This window comes from Schistocerca cancellata, chromosome 4 (genome assembly GCF_023864275.1).
Source record: "Schistocerca cancellata isolate TAMUIC-IGC-003103 chromosome 4, iqSchCanc2.1, whole genome shotgun sequence".
Taxonomy (NCBI): Eukaryota; Metazoa; Arthropoda; class Insecta; order Orthoptera; family Acrididae; genus Schistocerca; species Schistocerca cancellata.
Genome location: NC_064629.1, coordinates 229141035 through 229156926, shown reverse-complemented (window position 1 = coordinate 229156926; position 15892 = coordinate 229141035). Strand labels below are relative to the sequence as shown.

Below are 15892 nucleotides of genomic sequence, written 5' to 3'. Positions count from 1 at the left end.
GAGCCCATCCACCTCGGCCATCACGCAACCAACTGAAAAGCATCCTGTGCTAAATGTGGTTTGAAAGTTCTGGAATTCCTTGCCGTTTTCGAGAATCTTAGTCTTCGCGCTACTTTATTATCCGAAAGTTAGCTGTGGAATTTGGAAATTAACATATGGGGTGATTCCGTGATGATGTTACGAAACTTCAGGGATGATGTAGAAGGGAGAAAGGATCAATTTCAGGCAGGGGACCCTGGTCCAAAAACGACCTAGTCGCAAGTTGTAAGTGGAAATCGACTCAAGTTCCGTTTTACCCACGCTTATCGCTCAAACTACTAACGCGAATTCTTTACAGACGAATGGAAAAACTGGTAGAAGCCGACCTCGGTGAAGATCAGTTTGGATTCCGTAGAAATGTTGGAACACGTGAGGCAATACTGACCCTACGACTTATCTTAAAAGCTAGATTAAGGAAAGGCAAACCTACATTTCTAGCATTCGTAGACTTAGAGAAAGCTTTTGACAATGTTGACTGGAATACTCTTTTTCAAATTCTGAAGGTGGCAGGGGTAAAATACAGGGAGCGAAAGGCTATTTACAATTTGTACAGAAACCAGATGGCAGTTATAAGAGTCAAGGAGCATGAAAGGGAAGCAGTGGTTGGGAAGGGAGTGAGACAGGGTTGTAGCCTCTCCCCGATGTTATTCAATCTGTATATTGAGCAAGCAGTGAAGGAAACAAAGGAAAAATTCGGAGTAGGTATTAAAATCCATGGAGAAGAAATAAAAACTTTGAGGTTCGCCGATGACATTGTAATTCTGTCAGAGACAGCAAAGGACTTAGAAGAGCAGTTGAACGGAATGGATAGTGTCTTGAAAGAAGGCTGTAAGATGAACATCAACAAAAGCAAAACGAGGATAATGGAATGTAGTCGAGTTAAGTCGGGTGATGCTGAGGGAGTTAGATTAGGAAATGAGACACTTAAAGTAGTAAAGGAGTTTTGCTATTTGGGGAGCAAAATAACTAATGGTCGCAGTAGAGAGGATATAAAATGTAGACTGGCAATGGCAAAGAAAGCGTTTATGAAGAAGAGAAATTTGTTAGCATCGAGTATAGATTTAAGTGTCAGGAAGTCGTTTCTGAAAGTATTTGTATGGAGCGTAGCCATGTATGGAAGCGAAACGTGGACGATAACTAGTTTGGACAAGAAGAGAATAGAAGCTTTCGAAATGTGGTGCTACAGAAGAATGCTGAAGATTAGATGGGTAGATCATATAACTAATGAGGAGGTATTGAATAGGATTGGGGAGAAGAGAAGTTTGTGGCACAACTTTACTAGAAGAAGGGATCGGTTGGTAGGACATGTTCTGAGGCATCGAGGGATCACCAATTTAGTATTGGAGGGCAGCGTGGAGGGTTAAAATCGTAGAGGGAGACCAAGAGATGAATACACTAAACAGATTCAGAAGGATCTAGGTTGCAGTAGGTACTGGGAGATGAAGAAGCTTGCACAGGATAGAGTAGCATGGAGAGCTGCATCAAACCAGTCTCAGGACTGACAACCACAACAACAACAACAACAACATAGCTCAAACTAAGTAATGGTTCAAATGGCTCTAAGCACTATGGGACTTAACATCTGAGGTCATCAGTCCCCTAGACTTAGAAATACTTAAACTTAACTAACCTAAGGACATCACAGACATCCATGCCTGAGGCAGGATTCGAACCTGCGACCATAGCAGCCGCGTGGTTCCGGACTGAAGCGCCAATAACTCAAACTAAGAGCCCCAGCTTCCGAACCTTGATCATGACGTACAGAATTCCCGTTGATTATTCTCATATACCCTCAGATAATATCCCCTGTTGATGGATTAGCAACTTGATGTCACAGAGCCCGGAAATCGTAAGTCTAAGGTACGGTAATAATGGCTTCCATTTACCTGCACAAGTTTCAGAAGCCGCTACCCTTACAACAGTCGTTCGTAATGGCGTCCCTCAGCGTCAATGCAGGCATGGCATCTTCGCATAAAGTTCTGTCGTACCCGTTATAATAAGCCCGGTGTCGTTTGAACAGTGGCGCAGGCTGCGAGAATTCTTGCCAGGAGGACCTTTTCAGTCTCGACAGACATTTCGTACACAAGACTTTTCACAGGGCCCCACATGAAGGAATCAAATGGGGTGATATCAGGTGAACATGCTGGTTACGAAACAGAACCTCTTCTGCCTCTTCACTCTTCGCGGAATGTCTAATCCAGGTGTTCACGAACCCTCAGTTCAAAGTGAGGCGGGCTCCACCATGTTGGAGCCACATCCGTTGATGAATAACAAATGGCATATGTTACAGGAACCTGGATAGTATGTCCGCTGGTGCATTAAAGTGGGGAGGAAGATTAAACTGGTCTAGTACGTAATCACAGACTATGCGTGCCCACACCCTGACGGAAAATCTGTGTTGATGGCTCTTCACAACTGCAACGTGGGGCTTCTCATCGGCTCAAACATAACTACAAGGTGTGATTGGAAAGTTTTAAGAATGGGCTTGTAATTGTACAATGGTGGTACTTACATACTACTGTGATGCATCTCCTTCGAAATAGTCTCCTTCTGACTAAACACACCGACTCCAGCGGTGTTTCCACTTTTGAAACATGCCTGTAAATTTTTTTCCTGAAGGACGCTCTCCATCTTTGCCTGGATGTTTTCAGTAGAGTCAAATCGCTTCCATTTCAGTGAAAATTTCAGTTTAGGTAACAGGTAGAAGTCCGCAGGGGCCAAATCAGGGGAATATGGCGGTTGTGGAAGCACAGAAATTTTGAATTTGGTCAAAAATTCAACGATGGCGAAGGCATGATGAGCCGGATCATTGTCATGGTGTAGCACCCAATTCCCGTCTTTCCTCAATGCAGGCGTTTTCTTCTGCACGTTCAAGGACACGTTGTAGTATTCCTGGTCATTTGTCTGTCCTCTAGGGGTAAATTCATGATGCACAATACCGGTATAATCGAAAAAATTCACCAACATAGTTTCCATCTTTGCCGGCCGGGGTGGCCGAGCGGTTCTAGGCGCTACAGTCTGGATCCGCGAGACCGCTACGGTCGCAGGTACGAAACCTGCCTCAGGCATGGGTGTGTGTGATGTCCTTAGGTTAGTTAGGTTTAAGTAGTTCTAAGTTCAAGGGGACTGATGACCTCAGAAGTTAAGTCCCATACTGCTCAGAGCCATTTGAACCATTTGAATCTTCATCTTTGACCGACTTTGCCGTGCTTTTTTTGGTCGTGGTGAACCTGAAGTCTTCCACTGCGAAGACTGCACTTTAGTTTCAGGATCATATCCATATACCCACTATTCGTCACCTTTAATTACCCTATTTAACAAATCTGGGTCATTTTCAGTCCAATTAATCAGTTCTTGGCATACTTCAAATCGGTATCGTCTCTGGTCACTTGACAACACTTTTGGAATGAATTTTGCAAACACTCAACGCATGTTCAGATCTTCAGTTAAAATTGCCTGAACTGCATAGAAACTTAAATTAAGTTCATCAGCCATCTCGCTAATTGTAAGTCTATGATCAGAGCGCACTAAGTCGCGAACTTTCATAACATTTTCATTCGTTTTTGAGGTGGAAGGACGGCCGGATCGTGGTTCATATTCAAATGATTCACGGCCATTTTTAAATCTGTTGAACCAGACAAAAACATTTGACTGGCTCATACAGTTATCTCCAAAAGCTGTTTTTAACAGTTCGTAAGTCTCCCAAGCTGATTTCTCGTTTTTAAAACAAAATTTCACAGAAACTCGTTGCTCCGTTTTTACGTCTATTTTCACGCAGACAGCTGCCACAAGGAACTGAATAAAGGAAACGCAGTTTTCTGTCAGAGGGCGTTCAAGGACAAGGCAATGACTCAGTCCCCACCCTCTGTGTACCTGCCTGCCAAACCAGTAAACAGTAGTGGATCCATTCTTAAAACTTTCTAATCACACTTCGTATTTCGACCATTTAGCATTCCGTCTCTGGTGAAACAGACTTCATCCGTGAAATATACAGGATATTAAGGATCGACTGTAAGGGCCTGTAATAAACATTGGCTGAACACGGCATGTTGTCGGAAATCAGCAGGAACCAAAGCATGCACTTTTTGTGGATAGTAGGCTTGTAGCAGCATTTCGTGTAATACTCGCCACACTGTACTCTACGAAACATTCATTTCACGTGCGTGTGATCGAGTGCTGATTGTAGGTGCGTCATCCACTTGACCAAACACTGCATCTTCTAAGCCGATAGTCCGTATAGTTTTACATCCTCCTCGGCCGTTTGTACTGTGATACCAATTGCCCCGCTTCCCTTAATCGTTGGAACAGTATTGTAAAAATGGTGCGAGCAGAATGTTTTCTACGCAGATATTTGGTCCAGCACAACATTTCCGCTTCTCTGCTGTTTTCATTTGCTTGCCCATACATGGCAATCAAGTCTGGAAGATCTGCCACCGGGTACAATCCAATTTGGTTAGCTTTTAGTCACAGACTGTAGTCTATTACAGTACAGACATTGTACTCCAGGACTGCTCATGTCGGTATACAGTACGCCATCTGCACTGTATTAGTTGAGTTATGATCCCAACCTCTACACCTAAGTGCTCTTCAGGATTCCGTACCCAACAATCTTAGCGACAACATTACCGATACATGTATTCCATGATACATGTATTTCCAGAAGTATCAGAACGATTTTCGATTACAGCTTTCGACTCGATCGTTTCCGGACTAGGGTTCCTTACCTCAGATTGATATATTTACCCTTCTACATAATCGCTGAAAGTTTAGGTCGTCATCACGGAATCACCCTCTCTGTAGAATATAAATGTTTCTACAATTTTTTTGGGGGGGAGGGGGGCATGGGAGTCTTGTACCTTATGACACCACTACCCCCCTGCCCCCCCCCCCCCCTCCCATTTTTCCGATTCGGGGGTACTGAAGACTTACGGAATATATCTTAAGAGTCGCAAGACTGTATAGTAATGTACTTGGAAATGTTAATTCGTTTTGTCATATATGACATAAGAGCAAATCCGTACCGACAATGCAGTGCGTAAAGACGCGCACAGCTTATGTCATTTACAGACTTAGCCTTATCTAAGGGCACTATACTGCCGCACTCAAGTGAGTCCTCAGGCTGAAAGATTACATTTTAACCTAGTATTCCTGATCCCCTTGTATCTGTGTAACCAATGAATCGTGCACTGACTTAATTTCAAGAGTAGGTTTGCAGGTATTAAGGACTTACCTGTGATCCGGCACTGCGGCGACGGTTACCAGTGACAGCATATGCATGCCGGCTGTGAATGCGGCCATTATGTGTAGTGCGAACTGGCGCATCTGGTAGGGCCCAAACTCCCCTGCAAGCAAACGAGACAAAGTTAACACACTTCGTTAAAAAATGGCTCTGAGCACAATGGGACTTAACTTCTAAGGTCATCAGTCTCCGAGAACTTAGAACTACTTAAACCTAACTAACCTAAGAACATCACACACATCCATGCCCGAGGCAGGGTTCGAACCTGCGACCGTAGCGATCGCGCGGTTCCAGAATGTAGCGCTTAGAACCGTTCGGCCACCCCGGACGGCAACACACTTCGTTCTCGCATTACTTAGCATAATAAGTAATAAGCTCTGATAGGCATTCGTTGAATGCTATCCAGTTCTCTGTGACCTTTTTTCCACTGTATTTAATTTCGTGTTTTTTTCTGTGTATACGGAAAACACGAATTTGGTTGAAAATGTGAAAGCCTGTAGCTTTACATAATGATACACTGCATGACAGCACACAACCCGAGATAACATACCATACACTACTGCAACAGAGCGTTGCAATCTCTGAAAAATGGAGAAGATAGACTCTTTGTAATTTGTTCGCATTAAGAGGGAGAGAACTGCAATGAAATGGGACTAACACGGTCTGAGGTTTCGTGGAGATACTATATGCAATTGTTAGAATGTATTATTGTGAGCCGGCCACTGTGGCCGAGCGGTTCTAGGCGCTTCAGTCTGGAACCACGTGACAGTTACGGTCGCATGTTCGAATCCTGCCTCGGACATGGATGTGTGTGATGTCCTTAGGTTAGTTAGGTTTAAGTAGTTCTAAGTCTAGGAGACTGATAACCTCGGATGTTAAGTCCCATAGTGCTTAGAACCATTTGAACCATTTTTATTATTGTGAGACATCTCGATAAATTTATAATTGACAGAAGTACGTCCGGCCGTCGGCGAATTCTGAACTGTGATTGTGACTAATTGTAACGGGGATTGTTTCAAATGGCTCTGAGCACTATGCGACTTAACTTCTGAGGTCATCAGTCGCCTAGAACTTAGAACTAATTAAACCTAACTAACCTAAGGACATCACACACATCCATGCCCGAGGCAGGATTCGAACCTGCGACGTAGCGATCGAGCGGTTCCAGACTGTAGCACCTAGAACCGCTCGGCCGCCTCGGCCGGCGGGACCGATGACCTCAGCAGTTTGGTCCCATAGGAGTCCACACATACACACACACACACACACACACACACACACACACACACACACACACGACGCTTAAGGGAAGAGTGAACGCTTTTGTAATTGTACTATTATTAACCCATTTCAGCTCGGATGTAGCACAGCTTCGCTGAAAATGTGAAATCACATTCACCTTGAGAAGCTATTCAAATTCTATTTCAATTGTCCGCCTAATAGCTGCGTGTTAGTTTGTTCGCCTCCCATGCAAGGGGCCCGGGTTCGATTCCCGGTGTTGTGTTGTCTTCGCCATCATTTTATCCTCCTCACCGGCGCGCAAGTCGACTGAAATAAGACTCGCACTTGGCGGCCGAACTTTCCCTCCCGGCCAACGATGCCATACTCTAATTTCAATCGGTGATTTATTGCTCTCAAACGATAAAATTCCTAGGACAAAGCTTTCATTTAACAACAATTTTCAGAGTTCCATTTTCAGTTACATACGCAGTTAAAAACGTCTGTGTCAGATTAAATAAATCATTGTAGAAATACAATAGTTACGGGAGTACAGAATTTTCTTTTCTCTCGTTCGAGTTCACATGAGTGTTGCACTAATTCTCTAACTGTGTCTTCAGCAATTCAGCGTGCAAAACATTCCAAATAAACGCACACGAGTCACAGGCAGTTGGTTCAAAATGGTTCAAATGGCTCTGAGCACTATGGGACTATGGTCATCAGTCCCCTAGAACTTAGAACTACTTAAACCTAACTAACCTAAGGACATCACACACACATCGATGCCCGAGGCAGGATTCGAACCTGCGACCGTAGCAGTCGCGCGGTTCCCAGGCAGTTGGCAGACTGAAGGTTTTCACTTCACGGAAAGCAGGCGAATTGTGCATCGGAAGCAAAACATGTCGAGTAGCAGCAGGTCCATACCAAATTCTTGCCGACACACAAAGAAGACATCAAGACTAAGTCACAATATTATAATCATAAAATAAATACCGCTGTCAGTAGTAAGTCGATGAATTGGGTAATGCGTTCTACAGGCCCTTGTAAGTGGTCAGGGAGGACAGCTTTTGAACTCTTCCAATAGCAGATTTCGTGAGTCATATGTGATGCATATACGAGGGGGCACGCAAAGAAAATCGGAATAACATTGCCGCGGGTGCATCTTGTGTAATACGCTTTTCTGCCGCTAGGCATGTATAGCGCAACTCCTTGCCCGTTCAGTGCCGCCTGTGTTGTCGACCTGGCTGGCTCTGTTCATCTGCTGTGGTTATTTTTTTTCTGCTAGCGCTGTTTTGCCCTTGTTTCGTTTTTTATGATGGCAAGATTAAGTAAACAACGTGCAGCTGTGAAATTTTGTTTTCCCCTCGGTAAAAATGATGCTGAAACTGCTTTAATGTTGAAAACAGCTGACCAGGATGACGCTATGGGAAAAACTGAAGTGTACGACTGGTTTGCTCGATCTGAAAATGGCGACATGACGATTGATGACAAACCTCGTTCTGGACGTCCATCAACTGCCCCAATCGACGAAAATCTTGAAAAAATTCGAGAGCTTGTGGTCACACACCGTCTGCAGACAATTGATCAACTGGCAGAGATTAGTGGGTTGTCTTGGAGCTCAGTTTAGCGAATTTTAACGGACGATTTGGGAATGAAAAGGGTTGCTGCCAACGCACCTGTACACACAGCCATCTCTGTTAGACAGTTTTTAGCTAAAAATGGCATAGTTCCGCTGCCTCACACACCTTACTCTCCTGACATGGCTCACTGCAACTTTTTCTCATATCCAAGCATGAAAAGGGGCATGAAAGGACACAGATTTGACAACATTGAAGAAGTTAAGAGAAAAGCGAGGGAGGAGATGTCAGCCATTTCTATAGATGACTACAAAAATATTTCGAACAATGGAAGCACCGGTGGGACGAAAGTATTAGCTGTAATGGAGAGTATTTGGGAGGGGATACGGTTATTTCCTAAACGATCTGAAGACATATAGATTTTAAAAAATTATTCCCTTATTTTTTAGGTACCCTCTCGTATGATAGTTATACGGGGAAAACAAGTTATATCGCTAGCAGCAAGAGGCACCACAGCTTCAACATGAAGCTGTAGTCCTCTGAGATACTGTTCCCATAACGTGACTGTTCGTCTCCAAGATAAAGAAGTACTTACTTGTTATATCAGTGGCTTTATCCAACATTTAAAAGGTATGTTTTGTAGTGTATTGGTTATTACCAGGTATCTTATTCACTACTAGTTTAGGCAGCTAAACGTGGAATGCTTATATTTCTGTTTATAAACTAAGCGTTGCGGAGCAGAGGTTATGAAACTGGAGAACTGATGGGCGATTGAAACTGCCGTCCGGTGATCCTAGTGCAAGTTCCCTGTAAGTTCTCTAAATCACTCCATGCCAAGACCGAAGAATTTCTGTCAATGAAATTACAGCCGATTTACTCCCCTTCCCTTGTCCAGTTGAACAAATGCCCCGTCTCTAGTTATGGCAGCGTCAGCAAGACGCTACACTCTAATCAACCCATTTTTCTTATTTTTGTAGGATTTGCGGTATAGTGTAGTTCGATGTAGTGCGATGCCTACAGTTTCGAACATTGGCAAAGTGTACTGTCAATATATTTAAAAGTCACTTGTAAGTCCTTCAGTTGATGACACACATTCCTGTTTAGAAAGAAACACTTGCTAAGAATATTGTACGCTAAGACAATAATTAGAGCTGGAAAAAACACACGCTACGTATGACGGTACGAGAAACTATCCAGGTGATAACAAGTACGTACGTGAGAATGTGAGAAGAAGGCAAACAAAATCCTAAGAAGGCTCATAAAAACGACTGTGACATGATGTTTGTGCATAAAATGCTTGTGGTCTAGTAGTAGTCTAGTTACGAAAGTAATTTATAATGTAACAGTTACTGCGATGCTTTCGCGCAAGAAGCGTAATAGCTTGATGACAGTAGAGAAAAAAATAAAGTCACTAAATGTGAACGATTTTTGTTCAACTTCATCAGTGCTACTGAAGACTTAGGTAACATCGAGTAGAAAGTAAAAACTTAGAGCAAACAACGAAAGAAAAAGAATAAGGAAGAGAAAGAATAGAAAATAATAGCAGAAAATTTAGTTTTTTTGCACGCAGAAGAGAAGATCTTGCACATACATGTTACATAAAATTTTATACTAAAAGTACATAGATGCAAAGTAGAACTGGTGCTGGGTTAGTGGATAGCCTTGAGAGAAAAACATGTTTCAAACAATTAACAAAATTTCACTACAGAATTCTGCAGATGGAAAACATGTGGTTGATGATGACTGTGCATTTTTTAAAAATAGTATGTAGGCGTTTTCATCACAAGACATCAAATGGAAGGAGGAGTTATGACTGGTGGGATAACGTTGATTTAAAGTAAACGGAAGTTGCATCATATATTTCCTTTACTACCTGGTTCATCTTATCTGGATACTTGGTTCAAATGGCTCTGCCGGCCGTGGTGGCCAAGCGGTTAAAGGCGCTACAGTCTGGAACCGCGCGGCCGCTACGGTCGCAGGTTCGAATCCTGCCTCGGGCATGGATGTGTGTGATGTCCTTAGGTTGGTTAGGTTTAAGTAGTTCAAAGTTCTAGGGGACTGATGACCTTAGAAGTTAAGTCCCATAGTGCTCAGAGCCATTTGAACCATTTGAACCATCAAATGGCTCTGAGCACTGTGGGACTTAACTGCTGAGGTCATCAGTCCCCTAGAACTTAGAACTACTTAAACCTAACTAACCTAAGGACATCACACACATCCACGCCCGAGGCAGGGTTCGAACCTGCGACCGTGGCGATCGCGCGGCTCCTGACTGTAGCGCCTAGAACCGCTCGGCCACCCCGGCCGGCTATCTGGATAATTTATGAGCAAGACTGAAACAACAATGAGGGCGTGCCAAGTTAGTGCCACATTAATCACAGCAACCCGCTTCTGTAGCCGAGGTCACTAACGTACGCCTGTGTGCTGGAGTTCGACGTGGAGGTAATCCTGCTGGCGGATGAAAGTTTCACGGCCAGTATTTGGCCGGCAAGAGGAGGAGGGGCGGCAGCGTACAGTCTTTGCACCAATGTCCTGGATTAAATTCCAACTCTCTTCGTAGTGTCTCATAAAGAGAGGGACGTGACTGTGGTTGGTGGTGATCCGTCCGTCGGATGGGGACGTTGAGTTCGGCGGTCCCCTTTGTATTATTCGAGAAGCGTAGGCTACGTACCAGCACCGGCTTTCACTCTTTCCTTTCACTCATCATGATCACACAACTCAAAAAAAAAAAAAAAGACTGTACTATACACGCATCCATTACACTTACCCTTACTATACAAACACATATACGACACAACTCTCACATATCCGCAAAGAAAGGCGCTGAAGATCGCGGAAGAAAACCACTCTTTGCTAGTAGTGACTGAACCCACACGTGGGATTTTCCAGCCAACACTAATGACAGCGTTTGCCGTTGTATTGATGTTCTGTTACAGAAATGTAGAACTAACATCGAAAGCACGATAATTGTAACGACTGAAACCAAATAATAATATTTTAAAAAACGGTAATACACTACTGGCCATTAAAATTGCTACACCAAGAAGGAATGCAGATGATAAACGGGTATTCATTGGGCAAATATATTATACTTGAACTGACATGTGATTACATTTTCACGCAATTTACGTGCATAGATCCTGAAAAATGAGTACCCAGAACAACCACCTCTGGCCCTAATAACGGCCTTGATACGCCTGGGCATTTAGACAAGCAGTGCTTGGATGGCGTGTACAGGTACAGCTGCCCATGCGGCTTCAACACGATACCACAGTTCATCAAGAGTAATGACTGGCGTATTGTGACGAGCCAGTTGCTCGGCCACCACTGACCAGACATTTTCAATTGGTGAGAGATCTGGAGAATGTGGTGGCCAGGGCAGCAGTCGAACATGTTCTGTAACCAGAAAGGCCCGTACAGGACCTGCAACATGCGGTCGTGCATTATCCTGCTGGAATGTAGGGTTTCACAGCGATCCAATGAAGGATAGAGCCACGGGTCGTAACACATCTGAAATGGAACGTCCACTGTTCAAAGTGCCGTCAATGCGAACAAGAGGTGACCGAGACGTGTAACCAATGGCACCCCATACCATCACGCCAGGTGATACGCCAGTATGGCGATGACGAATACACGCTTCCAATGTGCGTTCACCGCCATGTCGCCAAACACGGATGCGACCATCTCGATGCTGTAAACAGAACCTGGATTCATTCGAAAAAATGACGTTTTACCACTCGTGCATCCAGGTTCGTCGTTGAGCACACCATCGCAGGCGGTCCTGTCTGTGATGCAGCGTCAAGGGTAACTGCAGCCATGGTCTCCGAGCTGATAGTCCGATAGTCCATGCTGCTGCAAACGTCGTCGAACTGTTCATGCAGATGGTTATTGCCTTGCAAACGTCCCCATCTGTTCTCAGGGATCGAGACGTGGCTGCACGATCCGTTACAGCCATGCGGATAAGATGCCTGTCATCTCGACTGCTAGTGATACGAGGCCGCTGGGTTCCAGCACGGCCGTCCGTATTACCTCCTGAACCCACCGATTCGATATTCCGCTAACAGTCATTGGATATCGTCCAACGCGAGCAGCAATGTCGCGATACGGTAAACCGCAATCGCGATAGGACAATCCGACCTTTATCAAAGTCGGAAACGTGATGATACGCATTTCTCCTCCTTACACGAGGCATCACAACAACGTTTCACCAGGCAACGCCGGTCAACTGCTGTTTGTGTATGAGAAATGGGTTGCAAACTTTCCTCATGTCAGCACGTTATAGGTGTCGCCACCGGCACGAACCTTGTGTGAATGCTCTGAAAAGCTAATCATTTGTATATCACAGCATCTTCTTCCTGTCGGTAAAGTTTCGCGTCTGTAGCACGTCATCTTCGTGGAGTAGCAATTTTCATGTCCAGTAGTGTATGTCTACTCTGCCACACCTCAAGGTCGTTTATCTGTAAAACTATGCATTTATGTACAATCTATGTTTGAAAATTAATTAAAATGAGGACCACAGAATCAAACATCATTGAAGAAACAATACAGTGTAACAGACAATTGTAACCGGCAGATTCATAAGAGTCATAAATGAGGTAGTATTTGGGAGAAAGGTATACATCTGAAAGTTAATGGCAGATTAAAACTGCGTGCCGGACCGATACTCGAACTCGGGACCTTTGCCTTTCGGGGGCAAGTGCTCCGCCAGCTGAGCTACGCAAGCTCGACTCACGACCCGTCCTCACAGCTTCTGTTCTGCCAGTACCTCGTCTCCTACCTTCCAAACTTCACAGGCGCTCTTCTGCGAACCTTGCAGAACTAGCACTCCTGGAAGAAACGATATTGCGGGGATATGGCTTAGCCACAGCCTGGGGGATGTTTCCAAAATGAGATTTTCACTTTGAAGCGGAGGGTGCGCTGACATGAAACATCCTGGCAGATTGAAACTGTGTGTCAGACCGAGACTCGAACTCGGGACATTTGCCTTTCGCGGGCAAGTACTCTGCCATCTGAACTACCCAAGCACTACCCACCACACGTATTTACAGCTTCAGTTCTGCTAATACCTCGTCTCTTACCTTCCAGACTTCACAGAAGCTCCTCTGCGAACCTTGCAGAACTAGCACTCCTGGAAGAAAGTATATTGCGGAGACATGGCTAGCTCTGCAAGGTTCGCAGAAGAGCTTCTGTGAAATTTGGAAGTTGGGACACGAGGTACTGGCAGTATTGAAGCTGGGTAGCTCAGATGGCACAGCACTTGCACGTGAAAGGCAAAGGTCCCAAGTTCGAGTCTCAGTCCAGTACACAGTTTTAATCTGACAGGAAGTTTCATATCAGCGCACACTCCGCTGCAGGGTGAAAATCTCATTCTGGAGTTATACATTTAGTTGAAACAATTTGCGTTAACACATGCAACACTTACAAAGCCACTCTGTACAGCAGGAGAAAGTGGCGATCTATGGAATAGCTGAGGATAGAGTACAATTCTCTAGGCGAAAGGCTACTCGAGAAATGCACCGTGTCACGGACGTAGGCCGATTGGGGGCAGTTATTACACCATTGAGGAGATCCACTTGGTGTTTCACGAGACGTGTGGACTATTTCAGCATTTTGCGGACCACCGATACCCTTTAAACCTTATGTCTTTCCAGCCAGCAATGGTATCTTCCAGTAGCTTAAATGCCAATGTGGTGAGCCCAGAACCGTGCTACAGTGGTCTGAGGAACATGAAAGTGAACTCATGTTGATGCCTTGGCCAAGAAACTCGTCTGACCTAAACCAGGTTGAGCTGGGACACTATCGGACGCCAGTTAGCCACAAACCACCAGCCCATGGCTTAACGGCATTGTGTGACCTGTGCATAGACACATACTGCCATATACCGCCTGAAATCTACGAATTACTCGTCTAATCCGTGCCACCAAGAATCGCTGCTATATTGTGCTCCAAATTTCGACTAAGACGCTAGTAAGCAGGTGATCATAAAGTTTAGGCTCATCATTGTCTGTACTTGCAGCAGTTACAGAGTTATATTTTCCAAAATAGTTGCTGTGTTGTCGTACGTTCTTCCATTCTTCCTCATCAAAGTGTAAATACAGAGTTTAGATGAAATAATTAAAAGGCGGCGTATTGGAAAAATATAGATAAGAGGAATATGTTGAGTCGGTGTATCCGCACTGCATTATTATTATTATTATTTTTTCTTTTCTCAGACGTTATGTCTGGTCAAAAATGGAAAGTGACGCGGACCTTGAACAAGCGTGACTTCCTTTTAACTGTACGGTATATGTTACATTGCATTTAGGAACTTCGGGTAATTGAACATGTATCAATAATTACTGAATTCTGTAGTTGTATATATAAGTTTGGATGTAGCTGTATTGCGTTGATGTACTGGTGGATATTGTGTGGTATGACTCCTGTAGTTGATAGTATAATTGGTATAATGTCAACTTCATCCTGATGCCACATGTCCTTGACTTCCTCAGCCAGTTGGATGTATTTTTCAATTTTTTCTCCTGTTTACTTCTGTATATTTGTTGTATTGGGTATGGATATTTCGATTAGTTGTGTTAATTTTTTCTTTTTATTGGTGAGTATGACGTCAGGTTTGTTATGTGGTATTGTTTTACTGTTATAATGGTTCTGTTCCAGAATAATTTGTATTCATCATTCTCCAGTACATTTTGTGGTGCATATTTGTATGTGGAAACGTGTTGTTTTATTAGTTTATGTTGTATGGCAAGTTGTTGATGTATTATTTTTGCTACATTGTCATGTCTTCTGGGGTATTCTGTATTTGCTAGTATTGTACATCCGCTTGTGACGTGACCTACTGTTTCTATTTGTTGTTTGCAAAGTCTGCATTTATCTGTTGTGGTATTGGGATCTTTAATAATATGCTTGCTGTAATATCTGGTGTTTATTGTTTGAACCTGTATTGCAATAATGAATCCTTCCGTCTCACTGTATATATTGCCTTTTCTTAGCCATGTGTTGTATGCGTCTTGATCGATGTGAGGCTGTGTTAGATGATACGGATGCTTGCCATGTAGTGTTTTCTTTTTCCAATTTACTTTCTTCGTATCTGTTGATGTTATGTGATCTAAAGGGTTGTAGAAGTGGTTATGAAATTGCAGTGGTGTAGCCGATGTATTTATATGAGTGATTGCTTTGTGTATTTTGCTAGTTTCTGCTCGTTCTAGAAAGAATTTTCTTAAATTGTCTACCTGTCCACAATGTAGGTCTTTTTATATCGATAAATCCCCTTCCTCCTTCCTTTCTGCTTAATGTGAATGTTTCTGTTGCTGAATGTATGTGATGTGTTCTATATTTGTGACATTGTGATCGTGTAAGTGTATTGAGTGCTTCTAGGTCTGTGTTACTCCATTTCAATACTCCAAATGAGTAGGTCAATATTGGTATAGCATAAGTATTTATAGCTTTTGTCTTGTTTCTTGCTGTCAGTTCTGTTTTCAGTATTTTTGTTAGTCTTTGTCTATATTTTTCTTTTAGTTCTTCTTTAATATTTGTATGATATATTCCTATTTTTTGTCTGAATCCTAGATATTTATAGGCATCTGTTTTTCCATCGCTTCTATGCAGTCGCTGTGGTTATCCGATATGTAATCTTTTTGTTTAGTGTGTTTTCCCTTTACTATGCTATTTCTCTTACATTTGTCTGTTCCAAAAGCCATATTTATATCATTGCTGAATACTTCTGTTATCTTTAGTAATTGGTTGAGTTGTTGATTTGTTGCTGCCAGTAGTTTTAGATCATCCATGTATAGCAAATGTGTGATTTTCAGTTGGTATGTTC

The 15892-nt window shown here is 43.4% G+C and overlaps 1 protein-coding gene across 3 annotated transcripts in view; it reads right to left on the bottom strand.

Annotated features, from left to right (window-relative positions):
* LOC126183422 (organic cation transporter protein) overlaps positions 1-15892 on the bottom strand; it is a 674060-nt gene that overhangs the window by 177542 nt on the left and 480626 nt on the right. For all 3 annotated transcript variants that reach the window (XM_049925375.1, XM_049925374.1, XM_049925376.1), the window contains exon 2: positions 5270-5381. In XM_049925375.1, coding sequence (XP_049781332.1) covers positions 5270-5381 — 112 coding nt within the window. The remainder of the gene's footprint in view (positions 1-5269; positions 5382-15892) is intronic.